The sequence below is a fragment of the Mugil cephalus genome, chromosome 12 (genome assembly GCF_022458985.1).
Source record: "Mugil cephalus isolate CIBA_MC_2020 chromosome 12, CIBA_Mcephalus_1.1, whole genome shotgun sequence".
Taxonomy (NCBI): domain Eukaryota; kingdom Metazoa; phylum Chordata; class Actinopteri; order Mugiliformes; family Mugilidae; genus Mugil; species Mugil cephalus.
In genome coordinates, this window is record NC_061781.1 from 21,741,369 (window position 1) to 21,767,724 (window position 26,356).

At 40.3% G+C, this 26,356-nt stretch overlaps 1 protein-coding gene across 1 annotated transcript; it reads left to right on the plus strand.

Moving 5' to 3' along the window:
- Positions 1-4,171: 4,171 nt before the first annotated feature.
- Positions 4,172-26,298, plus strand: ints6 (integrator complex subunit 6). Its single transcript, XM_047601447.1, has 18 exons — positions 4,172-4,618; positions 4,764-4,841; positions 5,425-5,574; positions 9,519-9,608; positions 10,548-10,731; positions 16,510-16,635; positions 16,925-17,076; positions 17,619-17,771; positions 18,902-19,034; positions 19,204-19,298; positions 19,393-19,503; positions 20,047-20,262; positions 20,504-20,630; positions 21,483-21,625; positions 21,717-21,903; positions 22,713-23,090; positions 24,164-24,257; positions 24,529-26,298. The coding sequence occupies exons 1-18, from the start codon at positions 4,508-4,510 to the stop codon at positions 24,620-24,622; spliced, it is 2,622 nt and encodes an 873-aa protein (XP_047457403.1). The 5' UTR covers positions 4,172-4,507; the 3' UTR covers positions 24,623-26,298.
- Positions 26,299-26,356: the final 58 nt, after the last annotated feature.

A 26,356-nucleotide genomic window follows, 5' to 3' on the forward strand; every position in this document is an offset into this window, starting at 1 on the left:
CAAGATGACAATGCCAGGATTCATCAGGTCCAAACTATGATAGAGTGGTTCAGGAAGCATGGATGGATTGGCCACCGCAGAGTCCAGACCTGAACTCCATTGAGAATCTTTGGGATGTGCTGGAGAAGGCCTTGCGCAGTGGTTATACTGCCCCATCATCAGTACAAGATCTTGGTGAAAAATTAATGCAACACTGGATGGAAATAAAATGTGTGACATTGCAGAAGTTTCTTATCGAAACAATGCCACAAGGAATATGTGCTGTAATCAAAGTTAAAGGCAGTACAGTGAAATAGTAGAGTATATGTGTGAAACAGTACAGGCTACTGTTGTTTGAATGATGTGATTAAACATCAACAGCTATTTATAATAATTACGAATAAAAATAACTACAGTGGTTGTGATTTCATGGCTTTCTCAAAGGGGCACTGTGTTTTCAAACTAGTACAACTTTGGACACTCAAAAGAAACCGTGTGGTAACACAGCAAGTGAACATTTTCAAATGTTAAAACAGCAGTTCAAATAATCAAATATTGAATAAACACAAATAATGAAAATTATAACTATTTTAAAAATATTCAAATAAATTAACACTCAGTTTATGGACAGTTTATAAGCTTTAATGAATTACTCATTAAACGGGGGCTCTACTGACATAATTAAAGGCTAAGACATCGCTACTTTTATTATCTGTGGCTCGTGGGTCAAACTCTAACAAACAAACAGAGCCTTCATTTCCCACAATGCAACGTTGATCAAACCGAATGACATCATCTGTTTTTCTTCAGAAAGTGTCAAAGAAAACCTGTTTTGACAGGATGAATCTTGAAAATGATTATGAAGTGAGTTTATTGTTATTCATACTATCGGTGGTGCCCTTTCAACGATCACTTCATATGTTTTTAAAGTTTTATACATAGATGGAAATTGATTGATAGTCATCTATAAGAACAACTTTTCACAACATTTCGAAACGATGTATAACTTGCTCTGGATGACCATATTTAAAAAGTAATAAACTGGCAGCACTGATATAAACCCTACGTACTGTTTTCAGTTCAACCAACACAACACAGTCCTGTCGTCGTGGTTTGGTTGTTGTAGGTGGCTTCACAAATTTCACTGTCGCACCAATGACCGTAATCAAGGTTCTTTCACAGTCTCAGTGACTTCCGGTTATGACTTTCATCGTATAATCTTCACAAACAATCAATCATGAATTATTGACACCTTGATCAATGTATTATCGTCAAAAAGTTGGTTAATTTATGTTATTTATGAAAGTGTTAACAGATACAAACATTGCGACGTAAAATGAAAACAGCTCATTCTTGTTCACTTGTGAAGAACAAAACAAGTTTTACAGGTCACACTGTGCCTTTATTTCAGAATAAATGTCTAAAAACGGTAAACAAACTAAATAAAGTACTGTATGGATTTGATATCTTTAACTGACACTGTAATTTTTGGGCAATTTTATCAAATAATTGATCAGAATGACCATAAAAACCTTACATTTGTACCTTCTGAAACTAATTTGAATTAGATGCAAATATATGAATATTTAATCATATTTTAATAAATTAAAATGTAATGATGTAAAAAATTGAATATACTGAGGATGTTTTGCTCCAATTACTGTGTCCTCCACGTACTTTTTTAGAAAAATATACCACAATGTAAAAACAATGGAAGGTTCTGCTTTAAGAACGTGTAAATAAAACATAAGATTGAATCTTGTAGGGAAGTTATACATTTGAGCACAAAGTTGTAGAAATTTCATAATTTTGATGTGTTCCTCCTCTATCATATAGATTTGTTGACTTGTTTTTATCAAAGCATTAACATATAAGCCATTTTATACCGTTTTATGTGGTTGAGATGACATGTTTTTCGCTTTAACTTATATAAATATGATTAAACATAGCACAATTCCCTGTTTTGTTGACAAAATGTTAAAAAGAGAATATGATGGCAGGTTAATATTTACTGCGGTGCATGCCATAATGAGTTGGATTACACTTATAATAAATACTAGAAAGCTGGAAGTGCGCACTTTGTCTCTGGCTCGATCGAACCATTATTTTATTCTGAAAAACGTGATACAGACAAACCGGAATATGAAACGTGTGTGTCTTGCTCCAGAGCAGAAGTCTAATCAAACAAGAGGCAGTCAACCTTCCTCTTCTCTGCTGTCGAAAGCCACCGGATGGTTTCCTCTTATTTTTTTTATTTTTTGCGGAAGTGAAGATATTTTCCAAGGAGATACATTATGTAAATTGTGTTGCACAATCGTGCACGCCTATCCGAGTGTCATGTAGCATTTTGGAGTGGACTCTAATCTGTCAGGATGACAGCAGTGTAGCATGTTAGAGATCGATTAAAATAAACCACTCTGCAGCAGATTTTCTGTAGACATCATTTCACATATCTTTAGACCATGTTTGTGCAACGCCAAAACTGATAGGAAGCAACAATAGAAGTGTGCCCACTACTGGAATACGCACCACTCTTTTTTTAGAATAATAGTTTTAAAGTATATATTTTTTTATCGTATTGCACAGATAAGGCTACGAGAAAGAAACACAAAGTATAGCCATCTTAGCGCTGCAGGGTGTGTGTGAGTGCGTGTGCGCGCATCTCAATCTCTTGCAGCGTCTATTCAGCTAAACCTGTTTTCGTTCAGGTCGTTTCACTTAAAAGGCTGTCTTTATTTGGTCATTACATGAAAACCAAGGACAGTCGCGTCAGGCAGTAAATGATACGCCCTTTGTGCGCATTCCTAAGTTAATATTTCACAGCTTTTTATTTGATATTGTCTATCTCTGCCTCCAGCTTCCTCTCTATAGTCTTCAAGGCTTGTCTTTCACAGTAGCCCACGCCCGTGCATAGGATGAAGTAAATGTTGATTATGTAATCAGCTCTCGGGGCAGACATAGACCCATTCCTGAATGTTATAACCTCAAAGAGCTGCGGAAATGCTCCGGGGGGAAAAAAAAGAGTGCATCGAAGAGTATATTGTATTCTTTTACACACAATGTATGTGCAGAATATTTTCCTTGCATTCCTACTAGTGATGTGTTATGTGCAAAAGAGTCGTCTCTAAGAGCCATTCCTTGGTAGTGAGTCAGAAGAGCCGAGTCCCATGGAGTTAGAGCCGACTCCCCACTATATATATATATATTCTTTACCTTTTGCTAGTTTCTAGCGTGAGGACGGGGGCAGAACTATATTTTTATGGGCCCAGTCACATGTGAGGACTCATAATCATACCATCATGTGAAAGCAGATAGGGGGACAGAGACGGACGCTGTGTCCACGAAGCAGCATCTGGCTGAACTTTAAAGACATTAGGGGGTCACAGAGTGTCTTAACTGCAAAATGAAAATAATTTTAACAGCAGGTTCCATCACAAATGTGCACGAGAGCATTTATACCATTCGTTTTCCGAGTTTGGTTCTGTTTTTGGTTGTGTGGATTTGATTGCAGAGTTTTGTTCATTTGTTTGCACAATTAAAGTTTTATTGAAATATTAAATGTGAAACAAAATTAGACTTAAAAAAACATAAGGTAAAGGGCTTATCAGCGCACAAACCACATGTATTTGCTGTGTCGGGCTCTTTAGCCTGTGTAATAGCATAATTACCACTGCCATTTTTTGACTAACTGTAACAAAATAATAATAAAATAATACCGATGCTCTTGCTAAAAATTATGTGTTTTTTCTTGTTTTCTGGATATGTTCAAATATCATATGCAATTATTCTGTTACATAGGCTGTAACGATATATTTGTGCAACTCTATTTTTATTTATTTATATTTTTTATAGTATTTATTCTAATAATTTTACTTTTGCACTGCTTAAGCCAGGATCTACCGCCCAAAATTTCGTTATGTCCTCACATAATGGCAATAAATCATTCTTGAATCTTGATTCTTGATTCTCGGCGAAACAGTCGACTCTCAGAAAAGAGCCCAACTTCCCATTCCCAGCGAGCATGCGCATATGTCAGCACAGCTTTGGCCTTATTTGGATATGTTAATGAGCGGCCGCAGACAGCCAATGAGAGGCGAGGGTGCGAGCATGTGACAGTGAAAGACCGCTTGGGGGGCGGGGCCAGCAGCGGAGCTTAGTTTAAAAGACACGGACGAGGCACAGCGCAGTCAGTGTAGGGAGAAGCAGGGACTCACTGTGAGGGGGAACTTTGTTACTATGAAACTTAGGAATATTTACAAAATATTGTAAAAATTATCAAAATCCCTCGTGAATCCATAACCTGCCCCTAGGGTTCTAGGTTTTTAGTCTAGTTTGCCCGGAAAGGGCTTCTTCACTCACTATTCTTACACTTTTTTGAAAGAATGTGTGAGACAGACAGTTAGCCAGCCAGCTAGCCAGCTAGCTAGCTGAGGGGTGATACAGGCGGCAGGAGAACAAAAGATTTTTTTTGCGTTTTGGCCGGTTGTACTGACACCAAGTCCATGCAGAACGTGTCATTACCATCACAATGCCCGTTTTACTTTTTCTGATAGACACGTCCGCTTCAATGAACCAGCGCACCCATCTGGGTACTACCTATCTGGACATAGCAAAAGGCGCTGTTGAGACTTTTATGAAGGTACTGTAACCACGGGACACATTCATATTGGGAGATCCCGACCAGGGGTGATTGCAGTTCAGATCATCGTTGTACTGTTGCAAGCTCGCCTGTCAAACCTGGACCTCTCGATAACCGTGAATAATTCTCTACTTTTCCCCCACAGCTCAGAGGAAGAGATCCGGCGAGCCGAGGGGACCGGTATATGTTGGTAAATTTTGAAGATGTTCCCTTCGGGATAAAGGTAGAGTTTGTTTTCGGGTCATGTCCAGCTTTACATTTGCGCAGATTAAGACTGTCCTTCCCCATCGCTCCACCACGTTGTGATCACTGCATCAATTGTGTAGAGAAAATCTTCAGGAGGAGCTTTCATACCCCTTTTAAAACATGGCCGACATTTTGTTTCAATGTGAGCAGCAAGGAACTCTGGGTGTTATTTATACAGCGAGGTGATATCTAAGGGGGGGGGAGAGGAGGGGGTGAGGAAAGGAAAGGAAAGGAGGAGAGGAGGGGAGGGGGTGACAGACTAGCCTACTTTACTTGTTTAGAACAAATTGCCACTATAGTTATGACACACTTTTGTCACTTTTTGTAATTTATGATCCCAGGCCTGTTTGCTGTCAAATTATTCCTCTCTCTTTGTGAGAAATAGGAAGTGATTTATTTATATATTTATTACTTAAGCCTCATTGTAATAATAATAATAATAATAATAATAAATGTTTTCTATGAATTATTTATTTATTTATTTTTTTTTTTAATGGGATGCTGTTATTAATCGAATGCATATTTTTTTTTGTTTCTTTTGTTTTGTTTTGTTTTGAAAGGCCGGATGGAAAGAGAGCCATGCCACATTCATGACAGAGTTGAGGAACCTCCAAGCAACGGGCCTCACGACTATTGGCCAGTCCCTGAGGACCGCTTTTGATTTACTCAATCTCAATAGATTAGTGACTGGGATAGACAACTATGGACAGGTATGTAGCACTGAGCAGGCAGAGAGGAAATCCGGGGGGTTTCAGGGAAGTGCAATGACATGGTGCTATACTCGCTCTATGCCCCCTCACGTACAGCCCCCTCCCTCCCCCCTCTCACCCACCCATCCCCTCCTCCTACCCCCTTCCCCTATCCCCAGTCTTACAAGCATCAACCACCTGCATTACTGTGAGCCCACACATCTGCAGTCATATAACACAAACATAACAAGAACCTAGTTAAAAAAAAAGCCTTGATAATATTTTTTTAATTAGATTTGTAAATTAGCCTTTAAACATAAAATTCCTACTTATTTTAATAATTTATAACGTCTAAATGCATTGGTGGGGTAAACGGATACGCACCCAGGTGTCTGTTTTATTAGCTAGCGTGAGAGGTCTGCATAAAATCCTAATTTTAAGTTTTGTTAAAAATATTTTTAAGTGAGTATTTCTGAATTTCAGTTAATATTTCTAATATTTAGGACATCATCACTGGTGTTTATGGGGTGCACAAAATCTCTGCTTATAGCTTTAAAAATATGTTAAATTATATAAATATGTTTTTAATTAAGTTATTATTTATATTAAATTCGTTTTAACCAGGAAATGATACAAAAAATAGCACTTAGTGTAATTTATAGTCAGTCTAAAGACTTAAAGTGTAAAGAAATGTGTTATAGTTTAGCTTTAACTCACTCTGGGGCTTAACACATATTTTATTTTTTGCATTTTTGGTTCATTATTGGTTGTTTCCCTAATGTTGACATTTCGTAAATATAAGAACAAGGATAAACTCGCTTTTAACCTTAAATTTGCAGGTGTTATTTAAGTTGCATTTCAAAAGCTCTGGGTGTAATTTGTAAAATCTGAAGCCTGCAGCTGGACGGTCACAGGAAATTGATCGCGGGCAAATATGCATTTACCGCACAAAGTTTCAAACTAATGTTGCGTTGCCGTCACAGTCACGACGAGCGGCGTCTAACGAGGGTAAACGACTGAAGGCCAGATGTAGCTGCTAAAAGCAAAGCGATGACGGTGGGAGGGGGATGAATAGGAATCGTGAGGCCGTGTTTACACTTTTCAGAGTGGCGGCTTAATGATCTTATCTCCAACAGATGTCAGTGTCTTCTTTCATCATGCTACTTAACATACAGAGTTACACAAAATGACCCGACTGGCTGCGCTTTGATTTAGCCTCATTAGGGGGGAAAAAAAAATAAAAAAAATGACAACAAGAAAGCAGCTTTCCAGAGATGGAACATCTCGACCCCATCAGATTTTCTTGTCTTCCGGCCAGTGTTGAAACTAAGGTGCAGTTCTCCTGCCAGGGCGAGTAGAGTAGCTGTTATTGATGTTTTAGTCCGTGCCCACTCTGCCTGCGCGTCTTTGTTTGGTAAAGAATCTGGATCGGCTCTCTCTCTCTTTCCCGGGCGTTGGAGGTAAGTGAGGAAGATGGGGGAGCTATAATGAATGTTTAACTGGCATTTCCCCGAGTAATGAATGGAAGATGCCCTCCGCTCCGGGGGTAATGCACACATACAGCATACATAATGCATGTCAGGTACACTCGGGGAGTTTGAATGTCAAATGCCGGCCGTGAATCAATATGGACGCACGTGCCTGTGAGCACAAACAGCGGCTCGAACCTGGGGGGGTCAAGGTTACTGTGTCCTGCAGCGCCTCTGATGACGGGTTGATTTGGTAATAATTATAATTTAATGACTGGTTCAACCTAATCAACCTTTTTCCTTTTATGAACACACACCCAAATCCTGTTGCACTTACTGGCGGCTTCTGTATTTTGCTCATTATATCCTTTAGAAAAGACGTGAAATGGTAAAATATCTGCAATTAAGCCTAATTTTCACTATTAAACAGATGTTTTAGTTTAGTTAGAATAAATAATGCACCTCAAAAACATCCCAATCCTCACATATTCCGTCTTTTCTTACTAAATTAATCGGTTTGTTTAAATCTTAACAAAACACCTTTTAACCTGTTGACTAATCGGTTGTTTTACAGCCGACGCATCATCGTATCTCTTGGGAGCCTGTGTTGCGTCGCTTTCTAGTTACTTTCGCTTTCCTTTAAACTGAAACCTTTATCTGGGTAGAAAGTAGAACACACACACACACACGTATGCGCTTGCTTTCACGTAAAAACAATTTGTTTATGAGCTGAACATGCGGGTTTGAGGTCTGGTTATGGTTTAATTAAAAAGGACACAATGTGCAGATTATCTCTCAACTCGGGACGAAAATAACTCGTCAGTCATTTCAAGTTTAGGAACGAATCGATTTTCTTTTTTCTTTTTTTTTATCTGATGACTGCAAACGTTTAGTTGTTCCTCAGTCTGTTTCACCAGCTGCTCATCAAAGCCTCGGCAAAGTGATGCAGCAGCTTCTGAATCATAACACCACTTTTTTTTTACTTCTCAGCTTAATTCATAAGGGGAAAAAGTTGACTTTGATTTATTTTTTCGTTCCCCAAACCTCCTAAAGTGCTCAAGGTGTGAGGCTTTCAGAGAGGTGGAGAGGCCTAAGGGAGGGAGAAGACAAAAGGGGGAGCGAGGCTGTGGGGGGGGGGAGTTAATGCCGCCCCGGAGTGTTTCTGTCTACAGTAACAAAGAAACCCTCTGGGTTGCCAGGCATCTGAGATGACTCTCCCCCGGGAGATGAAGGGTAGTATGGAGTTAGAGTGGGAGCGAGAGGCTGCCAGCGGGTAATCCTGACACTGATCACAGTTTCATTAAGAGAGCAAGAGGAGGAGGTGGAGGTGGAGAGGGGTCGGGGGGAGGAAGCAGCAGCAGAAGGAGAAAGAGGAGTGCATGGAAAAAGGATGAGCGGGACATGTTTCGCGTGGGTGATAAACAGGGATCTAATGGATCTTCATCATCGTGGTGTCATGGTGTCGTGGTGTAGTAGCAGACCGGAGATCCGGCTGCAAATTAACTTGGCACAGATGGGTCAACGCACCATTCTGAACCAATATTTATTTATTTATTTATTTTTTATTACTAACTAATGTGTCACATGGCAGTTTGCACAAAAAGATCACGAAGAAGAACCACATTTATTGACAATAACGCCGTCTTCCTCAGCAAGTTTCATTAGCCTCCCCGTGACCATAGCAACCGTAAAATGCTAGGTGGCGGAAATCATTACTTGTTCTTGCAAAGTTAGCCTGATCACCAACTCATTAGCATGCTAAGACAGAAGTTAGCGTCGAGGGATTTTTTGGACACGGAGGAGGAGGAGGAACAAAAAAAATATATATATTGCCAGGTTGTCATGGATACCTACAGTACAGCAAATCTTGGTAGTATCCTGCTCCTGTTTACTTTGGGCAGATCCCATCATTCACAGTCCAAACTGAGCCTCTCCACGTCCGTTAATAAACGTTACCGGGAACAGGACGGCCCTTTCTTTATTTTATTTTATGAAGTCTGCGGGACTCGAGCCGTGAGAGCCGGCTCTGCTGACGGGGGCTGCGTCGAGGTTTTTTTTTCGGGGGCCGTTAAGTTATTCTGTGGCCTCTGTGGAGATTCCCCACAAGGCCGACGCGTTGTGATAAACGCAGCTCTGCTCCAGTTTCATTTGATCCGTGCTGATGTCTTGAAATATTGTGGAGTCGGGGGGTGGGCGGCTAGAAGAAAAGAGGTCTGTCAGTGAACTTATTCTGTGAATATACACAAACACAAAGAGGCATCGATGCTAAAGTATCTCACATAAATAAGTACGTTCTCTATAACTATATCTTTAACTTGATGTGAGAGGACGCTGGTGTCATTTTCCTACTATTTCTCAATGTTATTTTTTATTTTCCGTGTGTGAAAGATGCTTTAAATTCAAAGAAAGCAGCTTAAAGCTGAAATATTTTCATGGTTTATTATTTATTTTGCAGTTTAAACTAATTTCATTCGTGTTGTCTCCCCCTCCCTCCAGGGAAGGAACCCTTTTTTCCTCGAACCGGCCATCATAATCGCAATCACCGACGGCAACAAGTTGACCAGCAGCGGTGGAGTCCAAGACGAGGTCAGCCAACATGTCCGCAGAGGGCGGAGCCTGAGCGTCTTTCGCCCAATCAGCAGCCTGATCTGATCGCACAGTGTTCACCTTTAACACAAGCATCTGTCACCTCACAAAAAAAAAACCCATCTCCTGTCACTGAGGAGGTCAAAGTTTAGCCTGGTTCAGTTTTTTTTTGTTTTTTTTTTTTAAACCATAAATTGCCCGAAAAAATGAACCGTCTTCACAACTTTCCCCAAGCTCACACATTGATTTTTGCATTTTTATGTGATGAAGCATCGAAAATATTCACATTTGAAGAATAACAACCTGTGAATATTTGACATTTTTATTGATCCAAACACTTTTTCTTTTTTTTTTTTTTTAAATCAATCAATAAATCCCTTAAAATGTTAGAAAATCAACATTAACAAACTGTTTTTCCGGGTCAAATATATTCAGTTTAATGCTGATATACAACAGAAATTAATCCCACGTACTTGTTAAATCATTTGAATGCTTTAAACAGTTTACTCTTCAAATTCCTCCAAGTGACTCGGTTGTTCACCTTTTAAATTATTGATTTTTTTTGCATCGACCGCTCACATTGTTGCATATTTCTGCGTGTCGTCCCCGTGAGATGACTCTGTTAGGCAGCGTCATCATTTTCAGGCAAACGCACGTAATTAAAGCCTGTGACTCTGCAGCCACCGTTATAATTTACAGATTTTCAGCTTTATGTCTGTTTACATCAGGCTCAAGTTTAAAAGGTTTATAAGGTTATTATTAGGTTAAAGAAATGTCAGGTTAGAGCAGGGTGATGTTATCTAATTAGATAAGGTCATGATGCAATGAATTAAATATTATATTCACTGTGTTGCCCTGAAAAACACCTGGTTCATTGATTTTCGTAGTTTCCCACCAACTAATTTTGTAAAACGTTGAAACTTTCTGTCCCCTCTCCAGCTGCACCTGCCGCTGACCACGCCGCTGCCGGGCAGCGAGCTGACCAAGGAGCCCTTCCGCTGGGACCAGCGCTTGTTCGCGCTGGTGCTGCGTATCCCCGGCAACGCTTCGGTGGAGCCCGAGCCCCTCGGTGGAGTCCCGCCCGACGACTCTCCCATCACGCCCATGTGTGAGGTCACCGGAGGTAGGTTCACTCTGCGCGTTCGGTTTGTAAAAGATGGCGACTTCACACGTAAATATACGTTTGCAGTATTGAGTATTAGAAGAGGTGGATGTTTTGGTCATTGGATTTTTCCCTTTAGAAAAGGGTATTAAAATTGAATGTTTCTTTATCAGGGTAGAGAAGGGATGAACTTTAAAAGCTGGTCTATTTTCAATTTCGGTTTCTAAAAATAAAATTGTAGGAAGACAGAAAAAAAAGCATCCCTTTCAAAGTAAGAGCACAACAAGAACAACTTCTGGTTGGGCTTCTTTTTTTATGTTTCTGTCTTCATATAATTTTATTTTTTAGGAGCTTAGGTTTTAGGAACTTGGATCCACTCTTTATCCATCTTTATCCGTTCTTGACCCGATAAAGAAAAAAATGCCTTGAATTTCAACTTTAATGTTTGAATTTAAAATGAAAATCTTATAACCACTAAGTTTTTGTTTTTAATGTCTTTTTCTGAACGGAAAATTCAATGACCAAAACATACACGAACTGAAAATGATGAAATTTGGCCTAGTACGTGGAAATGCCCAGCCCTCTGCCCTCATCCTCCTCCACACACATCAAGCTGTGTAAATTGTTTAATTTATACTTATTTAATTCATTTTTGTGTTTGACTTAATTTAGTTCGAATGCTAGTGAGGCCAAGTCTTTTGTAACGTCAGGGTAGTTCTTCATAACTTACAACTTACACTGAATTTATCTTTAACGTCTTGTATGAGCTTCATTACGTAGCTATAATCTTCTACAGTTTTTGGTGACATACCTGCATATACACACTGACATCACTTCCTTCCGGGGCCACGTCCCCCTGAGTGACAAAATAAAAGAATGTGGATTATCACATCAAATTAAAGACAATTGGACTCGACAATGATCCATACGAACTAGTATGGATTTGGAAAAGTGGATTAGCCTCAGTTTCAGTTAGTTTAAGATGCTAATGCTAAGAGCTAAGAGCCATATAATACTGTAGTGTCCGACCGGGCGTTAAAAGGACGACGAGGAGTTGTCGTAAATGTTCAGTTTATTGTTTTATTGCTATTTATTGTTGGAACTGAAATAGATACGGTCGGTTGTACTTAGACAAAACAACATGGACATGAAGATTATCTGAACGTAACTTAAGAAGTGACTTAAGGTTTGACTTCATCAAAAAAATACAGCATAAATTAATATTACCTGACACTAAATGTGAACCACAACACCAGGTTTCTGTGCCCAGAATTAGACGCTATTAAAGCCAATGATTCAAGCTAATGCTGCTAATCTCCATGATCAACTGTCACTTTCTGCCGTAACCATGGAGACTTCACTGGCTGTGACATCACTTGGATACATACCCTCTACATATATATATATGTTCAGAATAATGAAAACAAACAGTCAGTTCCATAATTTATTGACATGAACCACAACTATTTCCTCGGGTTTGATTTTTATTTTTGTACACGGAGAAGTCTGGATTTTTAAATCTGTAAATGTGTAGGAAGCCTGACAGCCTGTAAAGACAAATGAGTTTAAAGTGAACTGCAGCTCTGGGGGTGTTTTTTTTTTTTTTTTTAAATCATAGTTGAGAACTCTTTTTTAGAAACTGTCCAGTTATTTTGAGATCGGCTTTAAACTTGAGCATAATTTGAAAGAAGACGTGCTCCATAAACCAAAAGGCGGAGTTGAGGAGGAACGGATGGTGCCTAAAGATGCTGCTGCTAAACTTCATTTGGGAAATTGTAGGCTGCAGCGTGGTGTTTTTTATTTATTTATTTATTTATCTATTTATTTTTTTTGCTCCTTGACAACTGCCTCCCCCTCAGCTTCTGCTACACATCTCCAGACAATATGGGATTTAAATAAACGGTGTTCACAGCGGGGGTGATGACAACTTTTATTATTTTATTATTCACATCAGATTACTAAATAAATTAATAAACACGGATCTGGCATGCTGCACACATTAATTAAAGCGTATGAAACTGTGTCCCACAAGAGAAAACCTTTAATAAATGTACATTTCTTCCTTCTTATTAAAGAAACAGACACTTTCTTAAGCGTTAAAGCTTAAGAAATGAACAAATTCCAGCTGTTTGATCATTCGTGCATCATCTGGTCAAATTACTATGATGCTTTTATTTAGTGCTACTCGTAGTCTGTAAACGTGTGCCTTTAAAACCATGTTTTTGCACATCCTAGACTTATTCCTCCTCTTGGGGAGTAACACAAACGTAAATTCTCGTGCAGAGGTAGTGGGTGTAACGTGCCGGGACAAGCTCGAAGTTTTCCTAACGGCAGATCAAAATAGTTATTTGTTAAATGCATTCCATGGCGCCACTGATGAATCATCTCGGTCAATACAGAGAACGAAAGGATGGAATCGTTTTTTGTTTTGTTTTGTTTTTTTAGATAGTGGTAGAGATAAGGATTCACTTGGCAGCTCACTCGACGTTTTAAAGTTGCGTTAACAGGGTTTGAAGCTGGGACATGAAGCAACGCATCACCGGTGCGGTCCGCTCTTATTTTAACTCTATTTTAACTAAGCTAGTGTGCTTAAGTAGTAAAAGTCTAAAAGTTTAAGGCCTTAAAAAGTCTTAAATATGAGCATATTTTGCATTGCACGTCTTAAATTACATTTAGTCAAGTCTTAAATCCTTACATCCATCTGTTACCACTTCATTTGCACTGTGGCCCCCTCCGGCCCCGGCCTATTATATTTCTGTCCCACCCCAGGGATGTCCTGATAGTTGATAGTCCGTGATTTTCCTTATTCTTGGTACTTCATAATTAAAAAAAGTCTTAAAAAGTCTTAAATCTCCCTTGTTCAAACCTGCACAAACCCTTTCATGAGGTGTTTTTTTTCAGACGCATCGATATAAAAGTGTATATCTTTTATCTTTTATCATGTATATCTAGTGTCCATCTTCCTCAAAGTGAGGTGAAGAATTAAAGAGAATCATGTTGGGTATCGTGAGACGAGACTTTACAAGAGTTACAGCTCATTCAATGGAAACACTCGCAAAGCGCAGTTGAGCTTTATATCGATTATACTTTTTGGTGGAGACGTAAACAGAGGTGGAAAGAGAAGATAATGTTAGATTGATAATGTAGACACGAATAGAAACTCAAAAGATAATGTTTTTCCAGGTCTAATGGATATCTAACGTTTGGCTAACATGTTTGCCCGGACAAAAGATAAAAAAATAAAAGGTGGAAGTGTCCTTTCAGTTTGTTTCTACTGCCCCCAAGTGGTCAAAAAGTAGTTAATGCACCTTTAATGGTGGTAAAACAAAATAGATTTCAAACTGAGTTACAGCTCATTTGCAAAACTACTTGCAATGGAAACACATATACAATTGTACTTTATTGCAATTTGGGAAATAAACGCAGCTACCGAGCCTCATTGAGATACTTAACACAAGTAGACTTTACTACTTTTTTGAAGCGCCCGGCGAGAGGAACACACCAGAACGATGCTGACGGCCCGGTCAAGATTAACGCATGGACACGTGTATATATAGAGCACAGCAAAGCAAAGCTCGCGCAGTCAGTGGGCGCTGAATGCAGAACATGACACAGCTCCATTGTCAGTGACTGGAGTCTAGAGTACATGCTGCCCGTCCATTACTGCTGATGGCAGGCTTGACACAAAGCAGCGGCCTTTTGAAATGGAAGAGTGAATGGGTGCATTACCAGGTCACCGGGGGTCAAGTTGGAGGCATGAAAACGGGGGCTAGAATTAAACCGACGTGTTGTAGCTTTGTAAGACACTGTGCCGGTATTAAAGGTCCTTTTATATGCGTGATTGACGCTGACAAATGGGCTGAGGCAGAGCTTTAGGAGCCGTGTTTCATGCAAATGTGCCTCCTATCTTTTAGCGCAAAGGGCTGATAAAGCACCGCAGAGAGAGGAACAAAATGTTAAGTCGAGAGCGCTTGAAAACCGTGCGACTACTATTGTCACAGTCTGCACCGTGCCACGTACTGATCTCATTCATAAAGCTCTAATTTGGTTTGTTTGCAGGTCCATTTGATTCAGATGCTATTCTGTAAATAAGAAAAAATATCAAGAGTCTTTATCCTTAAGTTGAATTATTTTATTCCACATTAAATTTATGCTTCAGTTTGTTCAGTATAGACGTTTCATAGCAGGTTTACTTAAATATTAATGCAGATTTACACATTTCATTTCACTAAAAAAATGTCAAACACTGTAATAGAAACAAGAAAGTGTGTAATATGTCTATCAAAAAGTGGCTTTAAGTAGTTTTGTGGGTTAATCTTTTGAATTGTAATGTAATAATTCTCTGTAGTTTCACATCCAGCCTTTAAAACGCCTCTGTAGCAGCAGCAGCAGCAGCGACAACCAGGAAATAAGCTCAGTTAAACCTCACCGTCTACTCCCACCGAACAGCAGACAGACAAATTTAGAGGGACTAGCTGATGTGGAACATTTTTTTGAGAAGCCCATACTTTTCCAGCCAGGTTTTGGTGGAGACGTAAACAGAGGTGGAAAGAGAAGATAATATTAGATCAATAACGTAGACACGAATAGAAACTCAAAAGATAATGTTTTTCCAGGTCCAATGGATATCTAACTCGGCGTGACTGTTGGCTGTTGACATGTTTGCCAGACAAAGGGTTGAAAAAAAAAAAAGAGTTTGTCCAACTCAAATCATGGCGCCATGTTTGCTACATCAGAGGTTAGATTATACAGTGTAACTCTATGGGGCTCTATGGCTCTATGTTGAAATAAATGTCTTATTTTTACCATTAACGGACCTGTAAATGTTACTGCCAACATCTATCAATATGTAAAAGGTCCTCACTTAAATATCTACTTACTTTAAATATCTTAAATGAGCTGTAAAATGCTTTGTAGCCCAATCACCTCATCAGTCATGTAGCTGTGTTTACCTTCTCCTCAGTCTCCGTGTTCATCCATCACCGTTAAAAGGTTGAAATTACACAGAAAAATTATAAATACTCAGAAATAGAGAAAATTAAACTAGTCTTAGTTTTATTTAGTGTTATCATTAATATTATCATAGCATTAGCACGCTAGCCATAATAACTTAGTAATAACTGAGGCAAAGTTACGTGTCATTTAAATTTGTCTAACTACATGAACATAAATTACATGCGCACACGGGTTTCACAGTATATAAGACGCTAGCTGCTATTTTTCTAAGCCTTTAGTCTAGATAACTAGCTAGCATAACGCTAGCATAAGGCTAGGTTAACTTCAAACTTCATTCATTTGTAAAGCAGCGTTTTTGAGATCAAGGTTCACATTAATGATGGTGTGACTTTATTTTTCCTATATAAAATCTTAACAAACATCAAAGAGAGACACTGACATTTACCTCATCACATAATAGAGAGAAATCATTTACATCCAATTCTTCTTTTTAATCTTCTGCTCCATAACTTTCTCTGTTTTTGAGTTTCCTCCGTGTTTTCCTGATCCTGTGCTGGAGCACTGTGGCATATTCTAACTTTTAATCCAATTTTCTATGTTTCTGTGGGTGAATACTGGTTAGATGTATCTAATGAAACCAGCTCAGAGCCAATCAGCATAGTTGGACAAACTCTCTCTAATATACGGCTCTTCTGTGAGTTTGTTTCTACTGCCCCCAAGTGGTCAAAAACAAGTTAATGCACCTTTAATGATTCACATTCGGCAAGAGTTTAAACACTCAATTCAGCGTGTAATTCATCAACTCTGTGTTCACACTGACGTGGATGTGAATGTGTGTTGCAGGGCGTTCGTACAGCGTGTTCTCTCAGCGAATGTTGAATCAGTGTCTGGAGTCTTTGGTGCAGAAAATTCAGAGCGGAGTGGTGATAAACTTTGAGAAGACGGGGCCTGACCCTCCTCCGCTAGAGGGTAAGAAACACTTGTTTGTTGTATTATTAATTAAAACTGTCTTTAAAAAGGCCTTTTTGTGTTCGTCTGTGCTGCATCTCTTTCCACTCGCTGTGTGTTTTCATCGTCTCTGAGCTTTTCCTCACGTTTGTTCTCAAACAGCCGGTGGATGAAAAACACTTTAACGTCATCGCACTTCATCAAAAACCTTTCCGTCGTCTTTCATGTGTCATACGCACTTTAATCTCTGAACTGTTTTACCTGGAGTCACCCTTCGCTGCTTCTTCTTCTTCCTCTTCTTTTTTCGTAGACGCTCCAGCTGAGGCGTTGAAGTCCGGTCCTCAGCCCTGGCACTGCTGTCACAAGCTCATCTACGTCCGACCCAACCCTAAAACCGGCGTCCCCATCGGCCACTGGCCCATCCCCGAAGCCTTCTGGCCAGACCAGAACTCCCCCACATTGGTATGAAACGGGAGGAAGCTGATCAGATAGTAGAGAGGAGAACATCTGAATGGTTTTCACTGTACAACTTAATTTATTATAAATTAAACGTATCAAAAAGGGAAGTATTGACGATGATTTAATATATGTACACATGTCCGTCCTAAGTTTACATTTGGAACCTTAAACATAGTTATTTATAATGGTTTATTAGTAAAAATATTACGTTTTCTATACCTGGTTTTGTGTTTTTATCGTATATTTTTCAGTACACAGTCTATGTATGAAAACCAACTATCAGTTCATGCAGGGGAGACTAAATCTAACATGTTAAACATATTAAATACATGACAGATGAAGTCAAAATCAAATATAGCTCAAAATATCTCAGGCTTTAGAGGGTTTAAACATGAACTAAAGTGTTGTAATTGATTGCTCCTTGTTTATTTTTACACAACATGAACTGGGGGTTAATTTTTGGGGTTGCTTTAAGCTTTTACCTTAACGGTCCGTACCTCTGTCCCCCCCCCCCTCACCCCTCTCACCCCCTTGTTCACACCCAGCCGCCCCGCTCAGCTCACCCCCACGTACGTTTCTCCTGTCTGGACGCTGAGCCCATGGTCATAGACAAGGTGCCCTTCGACAAGTACGAGCTGGAGCCTTCGCCGCTGACGCAGTACATTTTGGAGAGGAAATCCCCGCACACCTGCTGGCAGGTACAGCACCTTCAAAAATACATCACTTCAGTTTTGTTTTTTTGTTTTTTTTTTTTACTTCTTTTAAGTGTTGTATTACGTGCTCTAACCTATTGAGACAATATATGGGATGATGCAGTCAATCATCTGAAGCAAACTTCTGTGTCCCCCAGTTTCTCAGATCTTCAGAAAAAAATAAATTTCTAGCCATATTAAATATTCATACTATGGACAAACCCATCGTGACGTCACCCATTGGATTCTGAAATTTGAAAATGAAGCCCAAAGTGGGCGGAGCCAACCAATGTCTACACTCCAAATATGGAGATTGAGTCCCGCCCACCCAACTCTCTGCTACCTGTTAGCTCAGGCTACCACCTGTCACTCAAAGCAGGAACAGCCTTAATTACGCAGAATTTTAAACCTTAATAAAAAAATAAACTAATGAGTTAGGAAAAAATCATCCCCCTGTACAGTTGTCATGAATAGTGAAATAAATGATTGGGACCAAATTTGTACCAGACTGTAAACATGTTTAATGATGCTGTGAAGTAAAGTTGGGCTTTTTAACATGGGCGTCTATGGGGATTTTCTCCCCTTTGGAGCCTCAAGTGGCCACATGATGAACTGCAGCTTTTCTGCTTTTCCCCCCAAGGAAAACTCGAAGGCTGCCGCTTGGTTTAATCATGTTCAAATAACCAGAACTCACTTATAACAAAATAATCACAACAATGCGCTCTCGGACTGTAGGCAAAAGCTTTTCACTTGGATGAACGACAAGGCCTCAGAGGCGGAAAGCAGATACGTTGGAGGGAAATGTCAACCCGACATCGTAGCCCAGCAGTTAGGGAAATAAAATTAGAACGCCAGTAATTTGAATTTGCTCGTTTTCTTATCCCGGATCTCTGTCGCCTCCGGTTCCTCTCCTCCTTCATCACTAACTTTGTCTCTGGTTAAAAAATGAATGAGGCACATATATACAGTATATACAGCATATAAAGTCTACAGTGGGAGAAATAATGAATGAATGAGTGAGAAACTGATGCGATAACACGCTGTTATCAGTTAAATGCTTCATACTAAATGTTGTCTCATTGCTGACCGATGCTTCAGATGCATTGATTTTCCTTCTCTCTCTCTGTCTCGTTTAGGTGTTTGTTTGTAACAGTGCCAAGTACAGTGACCTGGGGCAGCCCTTTGGTTACCTGAAGGCCAGCACAGCTCTCAACTGCGTCAACTTGTTCGTGATGCCCTACAACTACCCCGTGCTCCTGCCACTTCTGGGTAAGTACCCGTGCTGCAGTCACCACCCTCCTTTCCTTTCCCACCCTCATCACTGGCGCCCTCTGTGTTTGCCTTTACTTTCTCAGCAACTAATCATACAACTAATTGTGGATTAATTTAATTTTTCAGTGCCGTTACTTATTCATTTATTTATATTTTTTTCCTGCAGACGACTTGATCAAAGTGCACAAGTTCAAGCCTACCATCAAATGGCGACAGTCCTTTGAGAACTACCTCAAGACTATGCCTCCGTATTATATCGGAGTGAGTGGACTTCGTTATTCTGCTTCTTTTTTTAAGTTTGGTTTCATTCAGTTAAATTGTGATGATGATGATGATGTCCGCGTTCTTTCCACAGTCCCTGAGAAAAGCTCTGAGGATCATGGGAGCTCCGAACCTGCTGGCCGACAACATGGAGTACGGCCTGAGCTACAGCGTCGTTTCTTACCTGAAGAAGCTCAGTCAGCAGGTTTGTTTGTAGCCGTGTTATGTTATTTGCATGTTTAAAGACTTATGGTTCGCTCCATTTGGACTCAGAATTCCGAATTTCCGAGTCTCGAGTTGGGATTTTCAACTGGGACGCGAGTTGAGTTTCCAACATGGCCGCCCCGTGTGTAAACAATACTTTAGAAGCTCCTGTAATATCACATTTATTGTCACTTCTGATTAGTTTTTGTTGCATTAAATCGAGCGTACAGGCAGCATTTATATTGTAATATAAGTTTTTCATGTGTTGTAACAATGAGCTGGTAAGCTGGTAAAAAACAAAACAGAGCGAAAAACTTGAAATGGAACATTAAAACAGTAATAATCTGTCTAATCCAACTCCTCTTTTTGTCTCATTTACTTATTCTTTGATCACATTTTTAGTTTCATATATAATAACCTCTGTCTTTTTGTCCTGTTTATTCTTATCTGTGATCACTAGTGCATTTGTGTTTCCGTATCCTGGAACATTTAAATCTTGCGTCTTCATTTCTGGTCGTAATATTTAATTCGTTCACGTCTCCAGACAAAAATCGAGTACGACCGGCTGATTGCCTCGATTGGTAAGAAGGTGCCTCCGGAGTCGGGTATAAAGGTGCGTTGGCGAGGTGGAGGCATCTCTCTGGCCCAGCGCAGGGACTTCATCCAGCAGCTGCAGAATCTGACGGGCGACGGCCCCATCGTGCCCCTGGAGCTCAACCCCAAAGAGTTTCAAGGTTTCCAACTGGCACTGCTTAACAAGGTAAAGCTTTATTTTATTATTATTAACATTTCCTTTATATCATCTTTTAATGTTTTTTCTAATGAGCTGCGTTTACTTGGACAGTTGTGATTTCTACGTCTTATTTAGATTTGAGTGTTTGAGACTTTTGTCGTCTTTTTTTGAAACGGTCACGACGGACGTCACTTTCGCTATTTCACCAGATTTCAATTTTAAACGTGTCACTCACCTGACAGTCCCCTCTGCCTTGTGTCGTCCTCAGGGCTTTAAGCCTCAGAGCTTTAGGAATCCCTACGACATCCCCCGTAGCCACCTGCTCGACCAGCTCAGCCGCATGAGGAGGAACCTCCTCAACACCAGTGTCTGTACCCTCAGAGGCCAGGACTCTGGTAAGTCGCCGTGGTTTCCCCTCCTCTTACTTTAAAGGGATGGTTAAGGTACTTTAGAATCGGCGCCGCTGCTTAAAGAATGAAAACTCTACAAACCTTTTTTATTTTTGAGGCATTTTGTGATGTGCAGGTTGAACAGAATATTAATTTAAATAATATAAATACAACTGAGAAGCTGGGATAAGCTCCACAGCCGCCACGACACTATTGAGGATAAGGTGTAGTAGAAGATGAGAAATACAACTAAGAATTAAGTAAAATAATGATAAAATTCACAAAACCTGTCATTATAGAGGGCATGCATTAACGTCACTGGGGCCACGCCCCCCTGAGTGATGAAAACACAGTGAAATGTATCAGTAAATACAGAGAGACCGGAAAAAATGTGGATTATCAGATCAAATTAAGGACCATACGAACTAGTGTGGATTTGGAAAAGTGGATTAGCCTCAGTTTAAATTAGTTTTAGGTCATTTCAGTTATAATAAATGTAGCTAAATAAAAGATGCTAACGCTAAGAGCTTTACTGAGAAGTAACGTTAGCCATACAACAGTGTAGTGTTAAATCAAAAAATACAGCATGAATTAATATCACCCTACATTAAATATGAAACACTCTCCTTCGAGCACTTGTTGCAAGTACAGTTAAACGTTTGACCATTTCACCTCAGGCATTTCGAAGGTTCACTTCCATCCATGCAGGTGAAAAACGTCACCACAGCAATAGAGCTAAGACGGCGCTAATTAAAAATTCAGTGGCACCGAAATCCGCTACTTGCGTTTGCGTTTGTTTTGTGTGTGCGAGGAGGTTTCTGCTGTCAGGTTTGTGAATTTGTCCGTCTCCCCGTTCAGACCAGCTCCACAGCGTGCCAATCGCCCAGATGGGAAACTACCAAGACTTCCTCAAAGCCGCGCCCCAGCCTCTCCGAGACGCCGACCCGGAGCAGCCAAAACGTTTGCACACATTCGGGAACCCCTTCAAACTGGACAAGAAGGTACACGTCTGATCCCTCCCCCCCATATCTCATCTCAGAGGTGTTGGTCGAGGAACACGTGATCTGACTCTGTCTGACTCCTTCCTCTCAGGGCATGATGATCGACGAGGCGGACGAGTTCGTGACCGGTCCTCAGAACAAGGGGAAGCGGCCGGGAGAGAGCAGCAACATGCCGGGGGGAGGTCCGAAGAGACGGCGCTGCATGTCCCCTCTGCTGCGACTGGGCCGGGCCTACACCCCCCCGGTAACCCCACCTGCCAGCCCCCGACCCTCAGCAGGTGAGATTCGTCTCTCGGGGGGTTAATGGTGCGTTCGATTTACCTCGGAGAGGTGGGAACGACGGCGTTCCAGGTACAGAACTGTGAAAACAAGATGGCCGCCTCCATGAAAGCTCTAACCTGGTCCCAATATAACTTGGTGGAAACTTGCCGTGTTCAATATTTACATTTTTTTAGTTTTTTGTTTTTTTTTAATTCTTGATATTAACTGACATTATTGCTATAATGTTAAACTACATTTAGGTTATTTAAGTTACACAAGTTGTAATTGAACAGATAATTTAACTAGAATTATTTACAGTGATGAAATCACCACACGAGGCAGAAATTTATAAAAAATATTCAAAAGTTTTAATTTAACTGTAGAAATAAATACACAGTTTGCCACAATGGTGTTTCCCACTGTTTTGGTTTTTACCAGGCTGTTGTTTTTAGCCGTTGTTAGTGCGACATGGACTTTTAGTTCCCGTATAACACATGAAAAATTACACTTTAACAGCATTTCAGCATATTTATGTGGAAAAATAGTGTCTGTACGACCGATTTAATGCAACAAAAACTAATCAGAAGTGCAAATAAATAATATGACAGGAGCTTCTAATTACTGTTTACACACGGGGCGGCCATCTTGGTAATTCATGTCGGGGTTAGTGAGGATTCTACGACTTTCTGAGTAGAAAATCTGACATCGGGGGGACGTTGCAGGTGAAAATTCCCACTCTTAAGTCCAAATGAAACGCACCATAAGCTCATGCAGCTCCTGTATCGAGTGTAAAACTAAGCCTCTCGGTCTTAACCCTCACATACAGATATGGACATGAGTGACGGAGCGTCGGAACCAGACCTGATCATCAACCACCTGAACCAGAACCACTACGACTCGGACACGAGCTCGGATTCGGAAGCGGATCAGCCCTCGGGGCCCGCGGACCTCCAGCTCCAGGAGAACCACACGGCCTCGGAGCCCCACGTCCTCCGGCACGGGGACGAGGAGGAGAACGGGAAGCCCCGGGAAGGCGACCTGTCGCCGGGACGCGAGGGCGGGGCGGAGATGGTGCTGATGGAGGACCAGCCGCCCCGGTACCTGTCGCCCACGGCTCTGAAGAAGCACATCCACACCGAGACGACGAAGGTCAACAACGAGCTGAGGGCGCTCATCACCAAGGAGATCCGGAAACCTGGCAGACGTACGCATCCGAACTTTATAAGAAAAATGAAATAGCTAAAAAACAAAAGGCAGCTCACATGTGGGGCCGGTTATTTATGCATATTGTTTTATGCTGGTGTCAAATGAATCATCACTTCAACGAAAAGCTCAAAGCTTTGACGTAGACTGCAGGGGTGTTGTGTTCAGTGGCTTACTGTTATAAGGTGCCACTGTTATTTTAGTCACGTAAACGGAAAAAAAGGATGAAACAACGGGAACATCCTCCCTCTGAGTCTCTGCTCTTTTTATTTATTACTCAGAACAAACACGTTTGTTTGGCCTGAATCTGGACTGAAACGCCCCAAATCTGTCACTTAGTCCAATTAACAATTTGCAATGATGTTATTATATTATAATTATTATCAGTTGTGTACAAAGTCGGCACAACACAGAGGTCTTCAATGTTTTTTCAGGCCAATGACCCCAAACTGATGTAGAGATTAAATAGCTACTATATATGTTCAACATTAAACTAGTGCTATTTATAAGTATACTTTATTATTATCATTTTGTGTTCAATATTAAGCTATTCTTCATCCTTTACTAAAATATGTTGGATTCAGAAATTTGAATTTGTGGGGGAAAATTAAAAATAAATAAATATATATATAAAATATCTAATCAACCAAAGATTTTGTGACCCCTCCCTCCCTGCAGTACCTTTGTGGACCCATAGGGGTCACAAACCCCCCATTGAAGACCTATAATGTAGACTAATATCTAATAATATTTAACTAATACTCACTAATCAGGTATAATAGAAATTTATTTTAATTCATTAGCAAAACTGATGAATAGTTCCAGGTTCTCTGTTATTTTATTTGATCATTAATAGTTTCATTTATTTTTATTTTTTTTAAGTTGTTGTCGTTTTGATCCAGTAAAGGATAAAATTATTAATCACTCAAAAATAATAATAATCTTCAGCCTTAAATGAATCACCTCAGTCAAAAGATGTTTTCTTTGTCTTTCACCTTATTATTCGTTATCATTCTACTCATTCCGTTCTATAAATGTTCTTTATATATGTTCTTGTTGACGCTTTTCTTTCAGACTACGAGAAGATCTTCCTCCTCCTGAAGCAGATCCAGGGAACCCTGGACACGCGGCTCATCTTCCTCCAGAACATAATCAAAGAGGCGGCCAGGTATGACGTCCGACTCTCCTCTGAGGTCATGACTCCACCTTCTATTAGACGTAAACACAGATGTTTTTATTATCGGTGTAAAAACCGTATCCCAGCGCCATCGAAACAGCTGCATTTTGTTACTCGAATGAAAACATGTGATCATGAAAACATCCCAGACTTACTGGTAATGGACTTCACCGCTGTCGAATGTTTGCAAAACACAAATCTTAACCACCTGTTATTTTATTTTATTTTATTTATTTATGTTTTTTTCTCCTCCTGTGTTAAGGTTCAAGAAGCGCGTTCTCATCGAGCAGCTCGAAAACTTCCTGGAAGAGATCCACAACAGATCCCTTAACATGAACCACGTGGAGACGCTCTGAGACGAACTCATTCCCAGACTGAACTTATCGAAACACAGAAATAAAAAAAAATAAATAAAAAAACCAGACGAACCCTCCTCAACCCACCCCACTACCCCCCCTCTACTCTACTCTACTCTACTCTACTCTACCAGGGCCCCCTGCAAAGATGAGGCGAGACAGCATCCAGCTCTTTAAACCATGGCTTTTTTTCAGCAGACGTCTCTTCGTTTAATCGACACGTGGTGATAATTAAAGGCAGCGCTGACCCTGGACTGAAGTGCACTTTGCAGAAATCCAAAAGAATGAGTGTAGAAGTGTTTGCCTATGCACCGTTTGCTTTCTTTCCCCCCTCCATTGATCAGATTTATACATTTTTTTTAATAATAATTTCATCTGACAAATGAGAGCGATTATCTCTCAGGTGGAAGGAGCGGACGTCATTTTTCAGACTCGAACGGGATCCGGGAGGAGATAAAACACTTTACGCCTTTTCTTTTTTTCTTTTTTTTTCCTGTTCGTTCGCTTTTCTCCTCCGTGTTGTTCTTCTGTTGTGACTCGTGGGAGGATGAGGGTCTGTCGTTTGTCTTTGATTGTTAAATTATACACTCCGCTAACCGGAGCGCTCCGCCGCCGTGCTCTGGAAATGGGTATGATTAGGCTCCGATACTGGATTTGTCACCTTTTTTGCCGTCTTACCTGCCAGACTAATAATTAATAATATTGAGCGGCAAGTTAAGTGTGCGACGAAAGGGAACGATTTCTGGAGGAGGAGGAGGAGGAGGGGGAGGAAAAATAGATCTTTTCATTACAAGTGAAGACGGTTTAAAAAAAGTTATTTTCAAAGAGGTGAATAAAATCATCCTGAATATTCGCTGATTAAAAAAAAAAAAACTGAATAAATATACAGGGACAAAAAGCTCAGGAACTGACATGAATGCATCATAATCAGCAATAACATTTGGACCCCCCCCCACACACACCGCCCCCCCCTCCCTTCCCCATTTACTCACCCTTTACCTTTTTTTTTTTTTACCTTTAGCCTGGATCAGCTGATATGCAACACAAGCCGTTTGTTGTCTGCTGGAGCGCTGATGAACTGAGGTCTCGGATGCCGGCTCGTTCCTAAATGTGCTGGTTGCTGCCAAATATCTTAACCCGCCCCCCCCCACTTCTCCCCCCTCCCCTCCCCGCTGTGAATCTCAAACCAACTTCTTGTCACTTAACCGCGAATGCACTTGTGTACATTTGAGAATTGTTATTTAATGTAATTTAAGAGAGAAAAAAAAGAAACTACCTTTTTTTGTCATATTTTTTTTCCTTTTTCCGTCTCCGACTCTTTCAATGTTCTCAAATATACACAAACAAACCTGAATCGAGGTCTCGAGGTTAAAGAGTTGATTTCTGATTCAGAGGGCAGCCCTCTTCCGTTCCCTCCCTCCTTGGACAGGGACCAAAATCTGCCATACTTGTTGTTTTTTTTTGTGTGTGTGTGTGCGCGTGCGTGTGTGTGTGTGTGCGTTTGTGAAGAGGCCGCTACCAAAAGAGTATTTTGAATACACTGTAAAGATGTAAATAACCCTAGAGTACTATTTAAAGAGAATGTTCAGTGGAAAATGGCCTTTTTGTAAGTATTTCCATGAATAAAGTTTCTATTTTACACTGTGAAGGGCCATGTAAATAAAGTGTTATGTAAACATGTGACTCCGTGTGTTTTTTCTTTTTTCATTAATGAAGAAGGATCGAAACGCCCCA